Source organism: Cololabis saira, chromosome 10, assembly GCF_033807715.1.
Source record: "Cololabis saira isolate AMF1-May2022 chromosome 10, fColSai1.1, whole genome shotgun sequence".
Lineage (NCBI taxonomy): Eukaryota > Metazoa > Chordata > Actinopteri > Beloniformes > Belonidae > Cololabis > Cololabis saira.
This window is the reverse complement of record NC_084596.1, coordinates 23,747,607-23,767,686: the sequence shown is the minus strand read 5'-3', so window position 1 is coordinate 23,767,686 and position 20,080 is coordinate 23,747,607. Positions and strand designations below refer to the sequence as shown.

Below are 20,080 nucleotides of genomic sequence, written 5' to 3'. Positions count from 1 at the left end.
TCATCGTCCCAGTTGGGAGCATAGACCGAGGCTAAAATTACTGGCGTGTTCTCTAAAATGCCTGAAACTATAACATAACGACCGTTGGGATCTAATAACGAGTTTGTCAATTCAAATTTAACGTTTCTGTGGATAATAAGTGCCACTCCTCTCGCTTTATGGAGGAATTGTGAGTGGAAGAAATGGCCCATCCATGCCTTTTTAATACGAAGGAACTCAGATGATTTAAGATGAGTTTCCTGTAGGAAAATGATGTCGCCATTGAGATGTTGTAGCCGTGTCATCACTTTACCAATCTTAGCCGCATTGTTCAAGCCCTTAGTATTCCAGGAGATCAAACGAATTCTTTTACCTGACGATGTCATAGCAACCATTTAAAAGATATTTTGAGGAGGAGATGGCCTGAGAAACCACTGTATAGCAGAAGAGGGAGAAAGTGAAGACAGAGTGATGAGACGAAGCTGATGAGGGAGTAAGAAAGAAGGGTAAGTGGGATTGACAAAAGAGAGGGAAAAAAGGGGAAAAAAAACAAAACAAAACAAAACAAAAAAAAAAAAAAAAAACCCATGTGACCATACCTGAGGCTAAACCCGAAAAACACGACAAAATCAAGCTCTATAGCTCAAATCTCAGTAATTACACTAACACTTGTAATTACACTAACACTATTCTTCCGGGGTCATATTCCCTATCTAAACAGTGGAACCCAGAACAAATATATCAAAAAGACCCAGTGGATAAGTAATGGTAATTAAGATGATAATTCTAAACTTGTATGCAGAAATATCCATGTCGAACAAAACCATTGAAAAGGAAAAAGAGAGAAAAATAAAAATAAATAACACTTGGTGCAATGAAAAGCAACATTACGTGGCCAGAGCAACCAGCCCAATAATTAAATCAAATAGAATGAATCCCTATAGGTGTAAAAAATGAGAAAATAAAGTGGAAATAAAGGTCTCAGCAGGGAGGAGGCGCAGTCTATTACAGAACATCCAAATCGAGGTTATGCGTGGAGCTAGCGCCCCCCCTGCTGGCAACAGGGACCATCGCGTTAATAACGTCAAAAAGTAAACAAATACAGCATGTTACCAGGCTCCCGCGACGGTCAGCCGGAGGAGGACGCGTTGGAGCCCGGGCGGTTGGCTGATATGAAGTCCTTGGCCTCAGACACGGAGGAAAGCCTCTTCCTGGATCCATCATTCAGGGTGATGTTCAGCCTCGCCGGGAAAAGCAGCGCCGGTTTAAATCCGAGTTGATATAGTTCAGACATCACCGCTTGGTATTCTCTGCGTTGCTCCAGTATTTCAGGAGGGTAATCCTCGTAGATTGCAATGGGGGTCCCGCGGTACTGGAGCTTCCCTCTCTTAGCTCTTGCTTCGCGGATGATCTGATCCTTCTGTTGGAACCTGTGGAGTCTGATGATCACGGCTCTGGGTCTCTGGTCCGGACGCGGCTTGGCGGAGAGTGTACGGTGCGCCCTGTCGCACTCCGGGGGAGATCCGAAAAAGCCCTCGCCAAAGACCTCAGACAGAAGCTCAGAGAAAAAGGTGGAGGGTCGAGGACCTTCGATTGACTCAGGTAAGCCAATTACCCGGATATTATTGCGGCGGCTGCGGGACTCGAGGTCCGTGAGCTTGGCCTGAAGCTTGATGTTGCTCTCCAGTAGCTTTTCACACGTCGATTCCAGGCTGTGTATGCGCCCATCTTGATCGTTCGCATTTACTTCAAGTGAGGCAATCGACTGAGTGTGATCAGAAACCGTAGTTTGAATGCGGTCCAGTTTGGTTTCGAGTGTGGAGATGGAAGCCTTGAAGTCCGCGGAGAGCGCCCTTCGGTGTTCCTCCAGCAGGGACGCTATGGACGCCATGTTAAGCTCGCTGCTGCTTTCCAGTGCGGGGTCGTTCTTTGTAGCATGTTCTTTCTTGCCCGATTTAGGATGTTTAGAGGCCATAATTCAGCACCAAGGTGTTCGAGGTGATAATTGTATCCACTTGGCAAAGGAAAAAAAACAAGGCTATGGGGTTTGAAATGGAAAATGAATATAAGTTTAGGGAGCTACACCCAACGCGTGTCTACTCCATCCTATCCCGCCGGAAGACCCCGCACGCCACCTTCTACGCAAAGGTTGGGATTTAAAAAAAAAAATGTAACAGGAAAATGTGCGTATCTTTACGCACACTTTGATCCTAGCGCATGAACATTTTGAAGATATGGGGAACTGGCAACGCAGGCCGTGAGGTGGTGAAATGAAGCCAGATTCATGTCATACTTTTAATGACATCACATATCAGACTTATAATATAATAGCGCTGATCGTGTCCCTCTGTGTTTGAAGCACAGCGTCAGTCAGGACGCTCTGGTGCTGCTGGTGCTGCAGCCGCGGTGCAGGACACGCCGTGCCGGGAACCTCCTCGTCACCCACCGCGACAACTGTAGAGTGACTGAGGACATAACAAATAAGTGCCGTGCCACTTTCCTCTTGGCCTCCACCTTCAGATCGCACCACTTCTTTTTTATTTCTGCAACAGATCTGTCCGTGGCACTCATGGCATTTACAGCAGCAACGACGTGCTGCCACTCACTCGCTTTCTTTCTGCTAGTGATGCCACTACTGTGACCACCAAATAATGTTGTTTTCCTGGCCTCCACCTCACAAGCATCTCGATCTCGGTCTTCGTGAAATTTAGTGGCACGGTGGCCTGGCTCGACACATGTCTCAATCATCCTGACGCGCAGCAGAAACAGGCTGCAGGCAGGCGCTACGCATGATCAGCAGGCTCATTTATATGCAAATACAGTCATGAAGTACTTTGCATTGACCATTTATGGTATAATGTGGGCGTGTAGAGGGCGGGGTATGAGGCGAATTCACGTGCGCAACCTTCCAGGTGGACTGTGATTTATAAAGAGAACATTGCGTGCAGATGTAAGTGCACACGGTTTTATTAATGAGGATTTTTTTTGTGCGCACGCCATTTTCGGCTTTTGAGCGCACATACACTTTTAGTATGAATCGTACGCACTCTTTTATAAATGAGGCCCCTGGTTCGTGAAGCAGTCGTTAACTTTCAGCACTCCTTTCTTCGTGTGTGTGTGTGATTTTTTTTTGTTTTGTTTTTTTGCACAATAGTTGTCCTTATTTCTTTGATTCACTTCGACCGGAAGAGTCGGATAAACCATTCAGGAAAAGAACGCACGCCCTTAGCGCTCTCGGGGGGTACTGCACCGCGGTGAAATGGAGTGATGGAGAAGTCCGAAGGGTTCACGACGGCGTCACGGCAACGGCGTGTGCTCTGCGTTGGTGTAGCGCAGAACGATAATCCAGGCTTTACCCTTTGCAGCCATCACTTCCTGGCTGTGAAGGCCCCGGCACTTGTCTGGTGTTCTTCTTCTGTAATGAGACAGTGGAGGCCTTGTTATAGGATGGTTTTATTATTTAGCACTTAATGAGTTCTCAGCCTGCTTAGGTGTGAAGAGCTGGCATGTTAGGAGAAAAAATAGATCTGTGTTGTTGTAAACACAGAGAGAAATGAGAAAAAAACTGAAATGCTCTCCTAAGCTAATACTATAGATACTAGACAATATGAGGACTACAGTTTAAAGTATGTTTCTAACGTTTAGGTCTTGAAAACATTTGCCAACCTTACCTGAAAGGTTTAAAGAAGCATATCTGCGAATGTGGTTGTTGTGAATTATTAGAATTCCCTCCACCTCAAATAAATCATGTTGTCCGAGCAACAGACCATCATTTGTTGCTAAACTGCAACTGAAAAAGCTAATGAAAAAGCCCAACTGGCTCCTCTCAACATGGAGGAGCAGGAACTGAATTCTGTGTTCCTACCAGATGCATGACTCACCCTAATTCTATGGGACAGTCCAGCCATCCTACAGAGGAAACTCATTTTAGCCGCTTGTATCTGTGATCTCATTATTTAGTCACAACTCACAGTGCGGGAGAATAGGTGAAGGTCGGAACGGTAAACAGCAAGCCTTAACTTTTACCTTCAACTAAGCCTCATGAACAAACTGGCTCAAGGGTTTATCATTTTTATGCATTTGTTTTGTTCTTGGTCTGGAAACTGGCCTTCCCACATCTGCTGCAGTCCTGCCCTGCGCAGAATCTTCCTAATGAAGTTAATGCTCTTTGCAGTCACTTGGTTGCCTGTCCAGTGCAACATGCATATTGCAAAAACCCTAGAAATATTGGTCTGCAGTTTTATCTTGAAAATGTCCTTGGAGATAGAAAAAAGAAACCATTACAGAAATATTGGGGTAACCATAACAGTGTCCTTCATCCAAACACAGTGCTTTGACAAGTTAGTCTGATGTCTCTGATAAAGTTATCTGGTTTCACTTGCTGAGCTTTTTAGGCTGGAGTTAGCTTTGCTCCTCATCTTTTTAATGGCATAGACCACAAGTTCACACAAAAAGGTCTAACATGAGAAGGTATTCAAAATAAATGATTATGTTTAAATATATTTCAGCATAATCCACATAAAGCAATGACACAAATCACACAGGTGACCAGTCCAATACACGGCTATACAAATAAAAATCATTAACTAATGCAATGGATGCACTGGAGGATAATCTAATGGCGCTTTTACACTAGTACTTACTCAGCGCGACTCAACTCGCCACGCCCCCGTTTTGCGCTTTTACACTATGGGTGGAGGCGGGTGGAGGCGTGCCGAGTAGATACTTTTTCTGTAACTATTCTGCCGAGGTTCTAAGCGTGCTGAGTCGGACTGCATCTGACGTTATCACACTACAGGCCACCGATTGGTCGGGGGGCGGGGCCGTCAGACGTCTGAATCAGGAAGCGGGAATCAGCGCAAGAGCGACTCGCAGCTTCCTCATTTTATCCGAGAGGCAATGGCAGCGCAAAAGTCTATTTGGTGATCCAACTCTGAGGTGCAGATGTTCATAAATCTGGGGGCTGAGGAGAGAATTAAAAAGGGATCTAGACGGGCGATAAGGAACGACCAGATCTATCAATTAAAAGGGTAATTCTAAAGTGTGAGAGGTGTGTGTATGCAGAAGAAACTTTTGAACATATCTGGGGCATTCACTGCAAAAACTCACCTCTGTGTTTTAATCTGGTTCTTGTAGCTCAACTGGCTGGTTGACTGTGGCGCCCTTTCAGGTGCGTGTATGTGAAGAAGAGCCCATTAATAAGATGCTGCCAGTCCATTTACAACTTTAAAAGTAAGCAGTAAAATCTTACGATCAATTCAGTTAGACAGGGAGCCAGTAGAGGGATGACAACCTCCCTCCTCTAGAGTTATCTGATCACACTTTTTATTTATTTATTTATTGTGTTTGCCAGGTAAAAGATGTGTCACCACTTTCTGCCTTCTTGCAAAAGCCACAAAGGAGACTAATCTAAACTGACAGAGAGTAGTCCGGTTGAGAAAGTGATAAAACTTTGAATAACTTTTTACATCTTCAAGTAGTAGATAATACTCCACCTTGGCAATCACTGTTGGTTCAAAATAGCTTGATTGTACAACTGCACTTATCTGCTTATCCAACTTTAAACAGCTGTCATATATTATACCTAGACATTTGACAATGATCGACAATCTGGAGCAGAAGGGCCAAGAGTGCCAGCAGCGTTGCCAAATACATCACACTTACCAAAATGAAAGACTTATTTTCATTAAAATTAAAAAAGTTCAGATTTGTCCAGATGTCAGTTAGATAGTTTAATAACAGTTGCAGTGATTTTCGACTGTGTACCTCTATCGGTGATAAAAAAAACCAACCTGGATATCTGTTAAAAAAAATGGAAATACATTAGATGTAGTGGTTTCCATGTGCTGGTGGCCCACTGAACAGAGTAGACTGTGTTAGTGTGTTGTGGGAGCCTCGTCCAGCCAGCCCCGTCCCCCATCCCGTGGGAGACCCCATCAGCAGCCAGACACACTGGCCCATTTCTACATCTCGCTCTGCCTCTTTTGCTGTGTCTCCCTGCTTCTCCAGCTGCTGCCAAGCTCTTTATCTCCGGCTCCCTCTTTAAAAGGACAAAAACACAATTTACTGATGTACTTCTCTCTGTTCTGGCTCTTGGTCCATCCACAATATGTGTCAGTGTTAATTGAATTTAGTGTTACTGTTTGGCATCCTGTGGCAAAAAAACAAGTGGTTAATTATATAAAGTAGTAAAATATTAGCTGTTGTGCAAGATGTAAGTTGCTAGTGCTGCCAAGTGGGGCATACTGATGGGATATTATCCACAAAACTGTAAGTATTAGTTGCAATGGTGGTTAATAATGTGTGAACTATTTAGAAATGTCTATATTTTGCCATGAATATTCAAAATTTAATCTGATCTGTATAACCACACAAGCATAAAGACAAAAATATTAAATCTGGGGATTTATTCATGAAGAAAAGTGATCCAATGTTAAATACCTGACTTTTTCACAGCAGTTTCTGTCAGTATCTGATCAGGATGGGTTGTTGCTTTTATGCCTGACACACTTTCTTTTGAGATTTATTTGTTGTGTTGTTTTTTTTGTTTTTTGTTTGTTTTTTGTTTTTTTGGGGGGGGTTATTATGTGTGTACAACTGAAACATGCATCCAAGATATTCACCAATTCACTTGCTGAACTAATACAGGATGCCGACGGAAATCTATCATGCTTAGTAATTGGAGCCGTCTGGGAATTCACCATCCGAGCTACAGCCAGTGCGGGAATGGAGGCGTCAATGAGAGGAAGGGAAGCCCACAAAACAATATCAGTGATTTTATACCACAAGCAGGCAGCTTCTTTTCCATCATGAAAAGTTGTTTTATTGACCTCCAACTCTTTCATGTAGCACAGTCCCTTCTGCCCGCCTGTACTGATCCATCCCTGTACCAAGGTTCTTGGTCATTATTGTTCATTTATCACAACAAATAGTCAAACCAAACAGTTTGCACTGCTTGGTGCGAGCTCATGTATTTCACACATGTCTGACTGTCAGATATAGAAATGTCCCCACTGAACGAATAAATTACTTGAATGATGATGCTTCAGATTGAAAATCTTTGCAGAAGAAGACTCATCAACTGTAAAACGAATGTGCACATGCATGTGCATGAAAGAGTTTGGCAGGCTTGATAAGTGACTGGTGCCTCAAAAACTGACCGGATATACAGAGTGAAGAAAAAGGGGATGCAAAATAGAGCAAGAAAAACAAAAGAAAATGGGGGGACGGGGGCATCCCCCTCCTCCTCTCACTCTGACTGTTTTGAAGCCAAAACGTGCCACTGTATTAAACTATCATGTTTTGCTCTAGTTTCTCTGCCGCTCTTATTCCTCAGAGTTTTTGTTTTTCTTTCATCTGTTTTTGAAAGGAAAATGAGTTTGTCAATTACATATTCGCTGACTCTGTACTTTCACATCCAGGACAAGGTTTTTCTCACACTGCATCGTTTTGGGGTTTTTTTCCATCATAATGAGCCAACAATAACAAAGACTGCTTGATTAATTCAGCTTATTACACCAGTATGCTGCTTTGAATCTGTGACCGCTATAAAGTAGTAACCAGCCATGTTTAAAAGAGTCTTTGCAAAGTTTAACATGCGCAACGGTTCACATACACATTGGGGAGTGTATTCCTGAAAGGGAGTTGTGGGAGCGTGACAGCGGGCGGGTGTGGGTGTCTGAAGCGTGTCTCTGTCTTTCTCCACTTGTGTGAAAAGTAGTTCAGTAATTAAAGCAATCCTCCTTCTGGTCCCTGGTGGAGAAGGGAAAGCAGAAAGCATGAGGAGGCAGAGAGGGGGAGTGGGAGAGATAAAGAAGGAAGGAGAGATAAAAGCAAGAGACGGTTATTTTTGATGAAGAGAGGTTTTAATTTTAGCTTGGTGTGCTGGATTGCCACGAGGGGAGAATGTGGGAGCTCGACGTGAAAATGCTGATCACTTAGACAGAGGTGCACACACTTCCACGGACCCACAACACATACTCGAGTACTGCATCTCCTAACGTGAATGCATCGTTCAAAATTAAGAGACAACCACAGGAGCCTTCAGCCTTCTGCACTTTGTAAACAGTGACCCAGTTCAGAAATACAATCACTGTTAAAAAAAAACAATAACAAATTGTAATCCCTTCTCTGTCTTGAACTCTAGCATTCATCAAAAGTAACATCAAGATGCTGAGAAAGACTTTTGCTTGTCAGCACACTAAAAATGCCTGAAATCTTAAAGGAGCGATGTGTATTTCCTCAGTAAACCTTCATAATACTTTTGTGTTGTTCGAGCTGTTCTCTGTTCTTTGCTGAACTTTCCATTTTCTGATGAAGGCACAAGCTTCAGTGCTGCTCGGCGCTTTTGTTTGCAGCGCATGTGGCCCATTCTGACCTACATATGTTACTGCGACCAGCCAGAAACTTTTGTTCCCATGGCAACCCTAGGTGTTAAGAGGGAGGGTGTGCTTACACGAAAGGCAAGTTGTTGTTGTTGTCTCCTCACAGCAGTCTTCACGAGCCGACACTGCCTACTCTCAGATAGCAGTTTAGAGTTAAGGTAGTGCTCAAAGCTGCAAGATCGCCATCACAGATCTTGTGTTTGCTCTCGAGCAAAGCATCACAAGCTTTACATGCACTCAAGTAACTTAAACAAGCATTTTTTGCTTAAGCAGGGCAACATTGAATAGTTGTGGAGGAAAAGAAGCATACCTTTCTAATGTATAATTTATCTATATAGTCAGTGTGTGAAGGAAATGAGGTGAGGAGAGGAAATTCATAGGAGGAAAGGTTGGTGGGGAAAATAGAGGCAGCAAGGGGGCGGGAGGGGGAGTGAGGGAGGGAATCCAAGCCTCTCACGTTTTTTGTGTTACTCGTCACTTCTCCAAGTAATGTCCTCTGGTGGGAATATGGTTCTGCATAGATTAGGGTTTTTTCTGCACTGTAAATTGTACTGTTTTGTACTTAATTTTCATTTTTGATTTCAAACCTGTTCCTGAGAAAGATACTTTGCTTTGTCCAGCAACAGCCCACTCAATTGTGGGTATATCTATACTTGCATGTGCACAAAATGAAGCGTCTTCAGGGCAGATGGCGCCATATTGCATTGATGAATGGACTGATGAATGGATGAAAGAAGCAAAGTAGGCTTTGGAGAGAGGAATAGAAGAGCTGGTTTTCTTTGAGAGGAAACCCACATCTTTAGATTCACTTTTTTCCTTTTTTTACGTGTTAGTTTCACCCAGTCCATCTCCAGTTCTTTGTCTCCTCAACACATTTCCACGTTTTTGCCTTCCACATGTTTGGCTGCAGGCGGCAGTTGATTTCAGATGCCCATTTCTTCAAGGAGAGGGACGCTGCCGTGCGAGGGTCTGCAGAGCTACGTGATACCAGTAAACAAGTTCAGAGATGATGGAAGAGAATCTATAAATTATGATATTAAAATATGACCTAAATAAAAAAGTGCAACGCCTCCCTTCTTTTTTACTTTGCCCAACTTCAAGAATGTTTGCTCGTGCACATTTGAAAGCTGCATAGTTGTATGAAACTAGGATCTGTGTGGGGTTGTGTTTTGTGCGCGTCTGTGGGTGTAGCAGTGGTCCGTGCAGGTATACCTTCCAGAGATAGCACTTTGTTGTTGTGTCTACATATTGATCGTCTCCGCTTCACCCACAGTGGAGTGGGTGCGCAGCGCAGTCTCACAAAGTGCCGCCTCCACCTCTGCTCCCCCCTCATGTGTCCTCCCCCATGCTTGCATTTCCATCAACAAGTCGGATTGCACAGGTTTTTTTTTTTTTTTTTTTTTTTTTAAGTAAGTCAAATGCTTTTAAATTTGATAGATTTTTGGAAAGCATACAACAATTATGAAAAATAACTTTTTTTTCTTGAATTACTTGTGTTTTGCCCGTTGTAACCTACATTGCTCACATTCAAACACAATCAGTAACATTATGGTCTAAGGGCTGTATATAGTAAAATTTTCTTTTAATGTCTATATTTTTCCTAGACTTTTAACTTTAGTTTTGTCTTTATTGTGTTTGTTCTCTCATGTTGAAGATAGTGAGTTGATTGGTTCTTCTTGTGCATAGCCTTGTTGCTTTGTTGGCTGTGTTCTGACTTTTTTATTATTATCTTAACAAATTAACGTGAATCGTCTTTTTATGGTTTGATATAACTTCTTTCTATATCTATCACCCACATCTTTTTCATAATCATACTAGTAGTCTGTAGTCAGGACTCTCTGAATCCAGAAATGGCTTTAGAAACATTTTATTCTTCTTGTTTGGAAGTTGTGAAACAGTTGAATAGTGGATCTTCTTGCACATTGTGACCTTTACAGGACAAAATGCTTGTTTTGTTGTTCTAAATAGTAAATTAGGCATAACTCTGATTTCCTTTGTGTTCATTTGAACATCTGAAACATTGTCTGGGAATTATGGGAGTCTCAGTGGCGGCTGTATGGTGGTTTTTCTTTTTTTGTTTGACGTTTGAATGTATGTAACAATTTTACATTTCTGGGAACCATAATTATCTGTCATATGTTTCTTCCTCGGCTGAAGGACACCTGTGTGTCTGGCATCACATGACTCACAGTGACAGTTTGTAGCAATTTGCTGGCGTGTGGAACCTCAGAGGCAGCTGACAGGTACTGGCAGGCCAAATGGAAAGCTACTCAGGGAGCAGTGTAATCAAACCTTGAATGTGATAGAGGTTTGTAGAGGCTATGGAACAAGACTGCTGGTCAGCCTTGGACACTTTCTGGAAAACCATCACATCTCTAAGGAGGGGGAAGTAATGCTTTGTCAACACTCTGTTGACCTATACTAAGGATATAGTCCAGTGATGGAAAGGATACTTAGGATCATCCTTCTCATCCTGACTGATACGTGTTGTGTAATGGAAACAGAAGCTGGGGAGTTTAATACGGACTCGCTTTTTCGAGATGACAGCCTCCTTGATATGGGCCGTTCAGCTCCTGACCAATCCAGTTTGGTTGGCTTTGGATTGCATCTTGACTGCTTGTCTGATTGCATGCTTTTTTTGTAATAAAGTGGTCCTCTTGGCTTCACCGAGTGGACACCTCCAGTCAGTCACTGGAGAAGTTTGCAGCTGAGTGTGAAGCAGCCAGAGATCAGTCAGTACGTCCCATTTTGAGGCCATGGTACACAACTGTTATTAAATAGTAATGGTGATTAGGGACCAAAACAACGTGAATCAAAGCAGTTTTGAGTTAGAACTGAATACAGTTTGCACCATAAGAGCCTCTAGTCCAATTTCCTATTTTTATTTATTTTTATTCCAGCAGCATCAAGATGTTGAAATAATACTAATAGATTGTTGAATTTGCGAAAAAAAAATTTAAAGGTACGACTGCGTATTAATTAAGCAACCGTAGGTTTACCTTTGCAATCTCAGATGAACACAAATGATGTAACCTGAAGTTTCCGACAGAGCGAAATGGCACGGGGCTGACCACCCGCCCCTCTGTCCTCGTCTGACCAGGAAAATCAGTTATCTCATGTACAGTATCTTCAGGCAACCTGAGCTCTTAGAGCAGAGACCAGTGATCGTGGAAGATGAGCTGTAGTATTGCGGTCCATTGAGGACAGATGATCAAAGCAGTGAGAGGAAAATTTGCGGAGGCACACTTTGATAAAGACAGAACTGAGAAAATGAAATGTCACTGTCCCCATACTGACACCTTATCTCTTCTCTGATTATTGCAGGAAAGTTCAGACGGATACTTGGGCTGACATATACAATGTTAATATTTCAAAAGTTCAAACAAGTTCATCTGTTTCTCCCAATACTTTGACTGTTTGGATTATGTTGGACACATTAATTCAGGTGGTTGACAGAGCAGCTGTATTTATTTTTATAACACTAATCTTTTATAAATAAGACTTGCTGCGGTTGGCAGCTGCAGCTCATTATGAAGTAAGTGTGGTTTATCAGTAAATTTAATAAGGCTTCTGTTAGCATTGATCGGTGACACAATAATGTTTCGAGCTGGATCCAAGACTGGTGCTGTGTTTTACTCTCAGGTCATTGTTCTACACCAGCCTCCAAAAGGTTGGGACGCTGTATAAAATCTAAATAAATACAGAATCTCATAAACCCTCATTTAATTCCAACAGAATATAAACAACATATCACATGAGCATTTTTAATTTGATAGCAGCAGCACATCTCAAAAAAGGTGGAGCAGGGCGATGCTTTTATGTTTTAGAATTGTATTAATGTTTGTTACTTTGAGAACACATGCTCAGCAGTGTTGAGCACGTTTGTTGTCTCAAATGTTTGGCTTTTTTTTCCCCCCGTGAGTTAGATTTGCCTAAGAGGCTGTACAAACTGCTTTTCTTTTCTCTTCTGTACTCAGTAAAAAAACAGAAAAGGTTTTTTCATTATTTGGTGCTCCTAAGGTGAGTCATTTACTGACAGCTAAACGAATAAGTAAGTAAGTGAGTGAGTCAGTAAGTAAATCATTGTCAAGCCTGTGGATATGATGCATGCTCTGAATGAAAAATATCAGCCTGTGAGGGCCGATTTCAGCAACCGGTATTGTCTGGTGCAGTTACAGCCGATCAGTGAAAAATCTTCTGATTCCCATCACTAGCCGGTCATGGTTGCATCTCTAACAGGTAGAATTTCAAAAGGAGTGCCGCCACCTCTGGGAGTTATTATTGTTAACACAGGAGTTGGTGTCAGTCTGTCTAGTGTACAGTAGACGGTATATAAAACATTGACATCACCTTGGTGATGTCATTCATCATTTATTGGTTTGTGGACTCTGGTTTTGAAGCCTCAGGTTTACCACTTAAGGAACACATCTCAACCTTTTACACCTAGAAATGAAATGGTAGACATGAGTAAGAAGGGGAGGGTACAGCAAATACATTTAATAACTCACCTGTCAGTTGTTATTGCAGTGCCTATAATAATTCATGACTTAAAGTCTCTTAATACAATTTTAATAAGAGAAGAAAAAACAGCCATAGACAGGTCATTTTAAGTGGTTATTTTTTTAATTGGTCATTTAAACAGGGGGTTTACTTGCATTGGCTTTTGAATTGAATTGAATTGATGCCCTTTATCGTCATAATACAATGTACAATAAAATTGTGGAGCTTCTCTTGTGCTCAGTGCAAAACAATGAAAGTTTGGAGGGAAATGCAAGAGCGTGTCTCCTCAACTTTGGCTTCATATCTATGCCTGGTCAGTTGAGTAATACTCAGGCTTAAAATCGGGTTTGAGGAAAGTTCAGTGAGATTCATCGTCCGAAACAAACAGACTGATGGACATGGCCATCCTGAGAGCTTCGGCTAATGTTCTTTTCTGAGAAACATCACCGGGAAGTGGAAATAACATCAGTGAAACTTCTGCTCATGTTATTGCAAAAGATAAAGCTGCAGAGAAACAGCAAACAACAAAGTACTTTTCAGCACAGAGTAAACTAACTTGTCCCTTTAATCTTTTTTTCGTGAGAACCAAAAAGTGGAAAATTCCATCTAAAGGTTTAATTTAGATTTAAGTCAGTGGGATCTCCTGGGTATCTTAAGTGAAATCCAACTCCCGATCTCACATTTCCTCTTCATTTTAGAATATTCAGAACAGGTTAAGTCACTAAGGTACAAGTTTGTGTCAGTGCACTGAATTATTCAGGACAGGCGATGTCTGTTGCTGTCGATGTGTGTTTGTGGACGTTGTATGTTGGGGAATCATTTCAGTACAGTAAGTTAAGACGAGCGTGAACAGTGGGTTTTTTCAGTCCTGTGAAAGAAGCTCACTATAGCCCTGTTTGATTGGGATTGGCTGGATTGGTCACACCACCACCCCTCATCCTCACAGTGAGACAGCATCTGTACATCATATTTAAACACATTACTGTACACTTATGCTTCCCCGTAGTGATTTTAGTTACCGTCAGATGAAGCCAAAAGATTTTGCATCGGTGGTCATCCTCCAAACACAAAGTGTGTTTCAGAAATATGACGCACTGAGTGACAATGTGCCCCTTTGTGCCAAAAAGTAAAGAGCATTTTCCTGCTCCGCCTCTGTTTAACAGTCCTGCAGTGGTTGCAGATGACTTCTCTGCCATCGCTGAGTGTCACCTTGGCTTCCAGGGAACTCAGTCCTCCACTCACTTGTGACATAAGACTCTGGCGGTACGCTGGAGAGGTACAACAACTGCACACTACATGTCACCGTAATGAATAATAACTGAAGCGGGGAAGTCGGTGGTGCACCTTAACTGCTATTCGGTGAAAACTCTGGAGGGCTCCGTGTGAACTGATTTATTTTTTTTTGCTTTGATACAAAGATATCTGACACGTTCTTTAATTTACATTCTTAATGACTAAAATAAGACAAAAGAAAATGTTATATAATAATATAATAACACAAAAACTGCCCACTGAGTGCAACATGATAACAATGCACAAAGAAAGTTAATTCAATCTGGAGTTACATCTTTGGTATTTAGCAAGGCTGAGGGCAGAGGTTGAACTTTGTCCTGTATTTGAAGTCCAAGTCAGGAATCCTTTTGCTTTCACCGTTTAGGATTTACAATAGAAATGATATGAAATACTTACTAGCTGCAGTTTGTAGAGCTGTGTTTTTTATCGATTATTAATACATAAAATCTGTGCGTAATTATTGTCTTCAGTCTGTGCTTTTACAAACAAACATATGAGATAACTTCAAAAAAAATCTCGGAAACTTGGGAAGATGTGTGTCCATTCTTTCTGCATGAGATGCTGTACATTTTCAGCAGGATACAGATCAGCCAGTCAAATGCACGGCGAAGACTGAGAGCAGCACCGGAAACGATCCAAGATCTGAGGAAAAGTCCTCACACCGTAGCGTACGTCTCACCAAAATGTGTTTTACGCTTCTCTGTGATTCACCTCCAGTCCACACAGCAGCTATGCCGTTGATACCGATCCACTTCCATGTTTGAACCAGAACTCGTTGTAACAATGCTACATACACTGACTGATACTACAAATCAGTTCTCGGTGTTTGAGCAAAGGTTTCACTGAAGACATTTTGGACCTGTTTTTGTTCTGGACACAGTGTTTTCTGGTCACGCGCTGTTATCTAAAATTGGCGGTTTACATGTTTCTGCAGTTGAAGTAACATCAGAAACCACTATTTTCCCCTGCCTTGTTAGATAGATCGAGTATATGCTTTTAATGCAGAGATGATTTAACTGATGAATTGTTCATTTCAGCTCCTCCTCAACTGGAGCGCCGTTTACATCCCTGTTTCTTTGCATTCGATTACTTATTTTATTTCAAATCAAAGAAGTCCTCCGCTCTTCTCCTCGGTTTTCTTCCATGTCACAGCAGAGAGTTAATAATTAATGTTCGGGCTGCTTGCTGCTGAATATGAATCATGTGAGGAGAGCAGGATACACGTGCTCAGAGCGACTCCTCTTTCTGAAGACCCTTACAGCGTGGAGGTGGAGCTGCTCCACCACGACGGCTCCGTCATGGCTTCTTGACTTTACCTGCTTGTTACATGTCTGTTTTCATGGAAGTCACGAGTGACCACGGACCTATAGCAGCACACAGAGAGGCCCCTCACTGCACATGTGCCCTCTGTGTGTGACGTTTATGATCTAACACAGTGTAACACAGTTTGTATTTCAAATAGCATTTTATATTTAGTGTGAGGCACATACAATTTTGTTAAACATTTAGTTGCTATTTTAAGAGTACTTTCACACATACACTCTATTTCAAATGAACTGGAGTTCATGTTCCTGCTTGGTGTGGTTTGTTTAGTTTGTTATTAGTTCAGGTGTGGACCAAAACAACCAGTAAGACGCCTCGCAGAAGAGATGGTCTTGATGGACAACAGACTTATTTGACCAGTAAGCAATGGGAATGAGCTCATGGGATTCGCAGTAAAACCATTTGCTTTACTTTAATTTTTCCTAATATGTGTAAATGCTCATGTATGTATTGTACTTTGTGTCCATGTGTGTGCGTGTCTATCTCACACAGAGGTTCAACAGCTTGTGCAGGATCCGTGCAAAGCTTATCTATGTGAAAGGACCCTTCAGTTTTCATGCTATCCCACCGCGATATCTGGACTTAAATGATCGATATCTTGAGTGTTTCTTCTGATGGAGCTTGAGTTAATGCATGTACCAGTTTAGAGATGACAGTGGCAGATAATTTGTTAAAGATAGACAGGTAGTGGTTTTTGAATGTATTTCTGGGTGTTTAAGACTTGAACAGCAGAACTGCAATAAGGATCATTATCCTGCCGTAGAAACCACTCATCTCTTTTCATTTCCTGCTGTTTTCACATAGTGGAATGTTTGTTTCCAGAATTTTCTGGTATTTTATTTATTTATTTATTTATGGAGTCCAGTCTTTCATCTACTACTGACATGAGAGAATAACTGATGTATCGAACACTTTCCTTGGGTGGGATGCAACAAGAACCATCCTTGGACTCCCATCTTGGTTGTTACTTGTGAATACTGCGTATGAGTCGAGGGCACTGTGTCGCTCACAATAATAACTGTCTCCATTATCAACAATAGTAAAGCTAGCTCTGTTAGCATCGTTAGCAGGTGGGACTGAAGAAAGTAAGGATAAAAGAGAAAACCAGAGTGTGACCAAGCATGAGATGGAGACTAAAACTTGGACAAAGTTGTGAAAGTGACTGAACCTTCACATCTTTAGGGTGACTCTTCGAGCTAATAATTTCTAAAGTTCTTGTGTGCTGCTATAAGCTGTGAGGCCTTGAAATAGATGATTACATAAATAAAAAAATCTAACATAAGCTAAAGAGAAAAAACATGTTGACAACTTCTGCTTGAGCATCTTACTCGTGTTTTTTTTTCTTTCTTTTCCCATGTGACATCTTTAAAGTTATTGTAAGTACAACATGGTTGTAACACCCACTCCTAAATATCATGGTAATTGTTTATTTAAAAGAAAAACGAAAGAAAGAAAAAGGAAGTGTTAAAGGTAATTACAGGCTGCGCATATGCACTTATCTGGCATAGAAATATTGCTGCTTAAAGAGCAGCATTCTCAAACAATGTCTGACGAAGGGATGGCAGGAGCTGTGCTGCTGCTGCTCTTTTATGCTAAATAAAACGCTGTAAGGGGTGAGTTGAGGGGGGATGAGGGGGATGGCATCCCCCCTGAAATAAAAACGGTCAAAATCATCCCCACTGTAAAACTGCCATCCCCCCTTTCCATCCCTTATGTCATTTCATCAATGAATGTGGTTTTTACTGCTATTTCAACATTTAGAGTCATCACCAGAAAAATAACTTATTTGACAATTTTCACCTGTTTTAAGTAAACTTTCACTTGAAATAAGTACGAAAATCTGCCAGTGGGACAAGATTTATCTTCTCATTACAAGCCAAAAAATATTTTTCCACTGGCAGATTTTTCTACTTATTTCAAGTGAAAATCTACTTGAAACAGGTAGAAATAAGACAAATATTCTTGTTAAGATTTTGAGTTTTTGCAGTGATCCATTTTACTTATCCTGTGAAGGACAGAGTCATATTGATAAGTTCAGAAAACTGTTCTTTATTTTGGTGTTTTGATGTATTTGATGTAAGCCCAGTGGATACAGAAGGCTGCATTTAACTGCTGCTATGTCATTCCTGCAGTATTTCTGCAGGTGTTTTGGTCAGTGCTATTATTTGTAATATATTATATTATTTGTAATTAGCACAAATTATCTGTCCCCATATGATAAAATCCACCATCCCCCCTGATTTTCTTTTACAACTCGAGTACTGGTGATACTGTATCTCCTAATACTTCTCCCCTATGTTTTGCTTTGTTTCTCCTATAGATTAGTCGCTGCTTGAAACCTGGAGGTCGGTTTATCTCTGTTACCTTTGCCCAGCCTTTCTTCAGGAAGCGCCTCTACGCTCGCAACGAGTACAACTGGTCAGTTAACCATCACAGTTATGGAGAAGGCTTTGAATATTTTGTGTACGTAATGACCAAAGGAGAGGAGCTCAGCCCAGAAGATGCAGCTCTGGAAAGGAAGCTATTGGAGGACACCAAATCCTCACTAGGACCTGCGAGCGTTACTCCCACTCCAGCTGAAGATAAGGAGGACTTCCTGTCCAGTATTGACTTATGACCGACATATACAAAATGATCTCAGGAGGACTTCACCTTTCATTCTTATGCAGACTCAAGACTGTAGTAATAAGTTCAAAGAACCAAACTTCTCAGCCTTAAAAGACTGTTTTTTCAATAATTATGTAATGTTTTTAGGTTTCTGGAGACAACAATTATGTGTCATGTGTGTCTTCGTCAACAAAGAAGCCCAGTGTATCTTTTACGTGACTTTGAGGGTTTGTGAAGAAATGAAATCCCTGTTAGAGCTGCAATTAATACCAGTATGTATTTTTACCAGGTATTCTATTTCCTAATTTAATCAACTATTTCAGTTTCTTTTTTAGATAACCAAGTGCCTTTGGTTGGTATTGAAACCAAAAAGAAACTTGGATAAAAGCTTTAAAAACAGTGGGGGGAAATAAATGCCTGTAACACTTACTAAAGTGTAAAAGGCAAGTTTAATGAAAGACTCTCGCCTCTCAGGTAAAAGTAGATGTAGAGTCAGTATCAACCACACCTGCATACTTATACTGGACGTGATTGATGATAAAGCTGACATGTGACTCAAAATCTGGATATAAATGTTCCCCTAAAAAATTTAACAGAAAGGTTTTATACCAGTTTTTACTGCAGAGATGTATCTTGTATGAACAAGATAAGACTAAACATTTTGAGTGCGTTTATGGGTCCAGTGGACAGTAATGTGTATGTAAGTGACACAGGTGTTTATTGTGTATTTTTACTTTGTTAGAAACTGTTTTATGTCATGACAGACTTTCATGTCAGGAAGTATTTTCTATAAATTGCATTAACAGTTTTTTAAAAAATCTGTTTTTAAAAAAATAAATGATTTGAATCCATTCTGGAAGCTCTTGCTACTTTCTCAGTAGTTAGTCATTGTTACATGGAGCAAGGAAGAAACGGATGAAGGTACCTCAACAACTGAGACATAAGGATCAAACTGACTGGCTTCCCATCTACTATATAGTCCACAACAAACCCTTTACAAGGTTAATGTAAATGTAATGTAGGGTTTCAGATTTATGTATGGATAATGGGAACAATAATTTGGACTGTCAGAATTGGCTAACTGCAGCTTTTCCTGTGCATATTGCAACCTCCCAAAAAGGAAAAACAGAAAAAAAAAGCAAGCTATTTCCCCACATAGACCAAGTAGCTAATGGCAGAGTTGGTTAACAAATGTAAAGCAGTTACTAAAGCAGTTACTACGATGATTTCAAATGAAAATCTGCAGCTCAAGGCTTATCAGGGTGGAAAATATAATTAATTTTTGTCCTGAAATAGAAGATAGTGTTAATGTCCCAGCAAGGTTATCTGCAAAAATATGTCCACGCATGAATCCTCTTCCAAGCTGGGAACAGCCAAACCTGCTCATGTGGACCAGGATGCTGCAGAAACAGATGCATCACGCTTTCAGATAAGATTGAAATAATAAATTAGTCCACTAACAAAATAAAAAAATAAGAAAAATTAAAGCTGCAAGCAGCGATGAACGGGCCCTCGCGCGTGCAATTTTCACCAATAAAGGTTAAGGACTCCAAACCGAGTCCGATGAAACCACCCATGACTCTTTATGTCAAACCATTCAAAAGTTCTGGCAGAAAGTAGGAACTATCAAATATGGACCAATCAGATGAAGGGGGGCACGCTTTTTGGCGTCTAGCGTCGCCACGGTAACGCTTTTGACTGAGAAAAGTAATGCGCATCGCCACAGGATCGAGATGCACATGTTGATGTATAACACACCTGGGTGCACGTTACGGTTCGGGCGAAGAAGTGGCCGAAGAAATGGCATAAATTGCGGCAAAATTACACGATTAATTCAAAATGGCCGACTTCCTGTTCGGTTTCAGCCATGGCGCCAAGAGACTTTTCTTTAAGTTGCGACATGATACAGGTGTGTACTGATTTTCGTGCATATATACGTCAAACCGTATTGTGGGGCTTGAGGCACAAAGTTTTCTAGTGCCCAACCAATATAG

General features: G+C 41.2%; 1 protein-coding gene across 2 annotated transcripts in view; it reads left to right on the top strand.

Moving 5' to 3' along the window:
* The window catches only part of ece2a (endothelin converting enzyme 2a), a 107,985-nt gene extending 89,105 nt beyond the window's left edge, over positions 1–18,880 (top strand). For both annotated transcript variants that reach the window (XM_061731103.1, XM_061731104.1), the window contains exon 4: positions 17,800–18,880. In XM_061731103.1, coding sequence (XP_061587087.1) covers positions 17,800–18,096 — 297 coding nt within the window. In that variant the 3' untranslated portion in view covers positions 18,097–18,880. The remainder of the gene's footprint in view (positions 1–17,799) is intronic.
* The last annotated feature ends 1,200 nt before the right edge of the window (positions 18,881–20,080 follow it).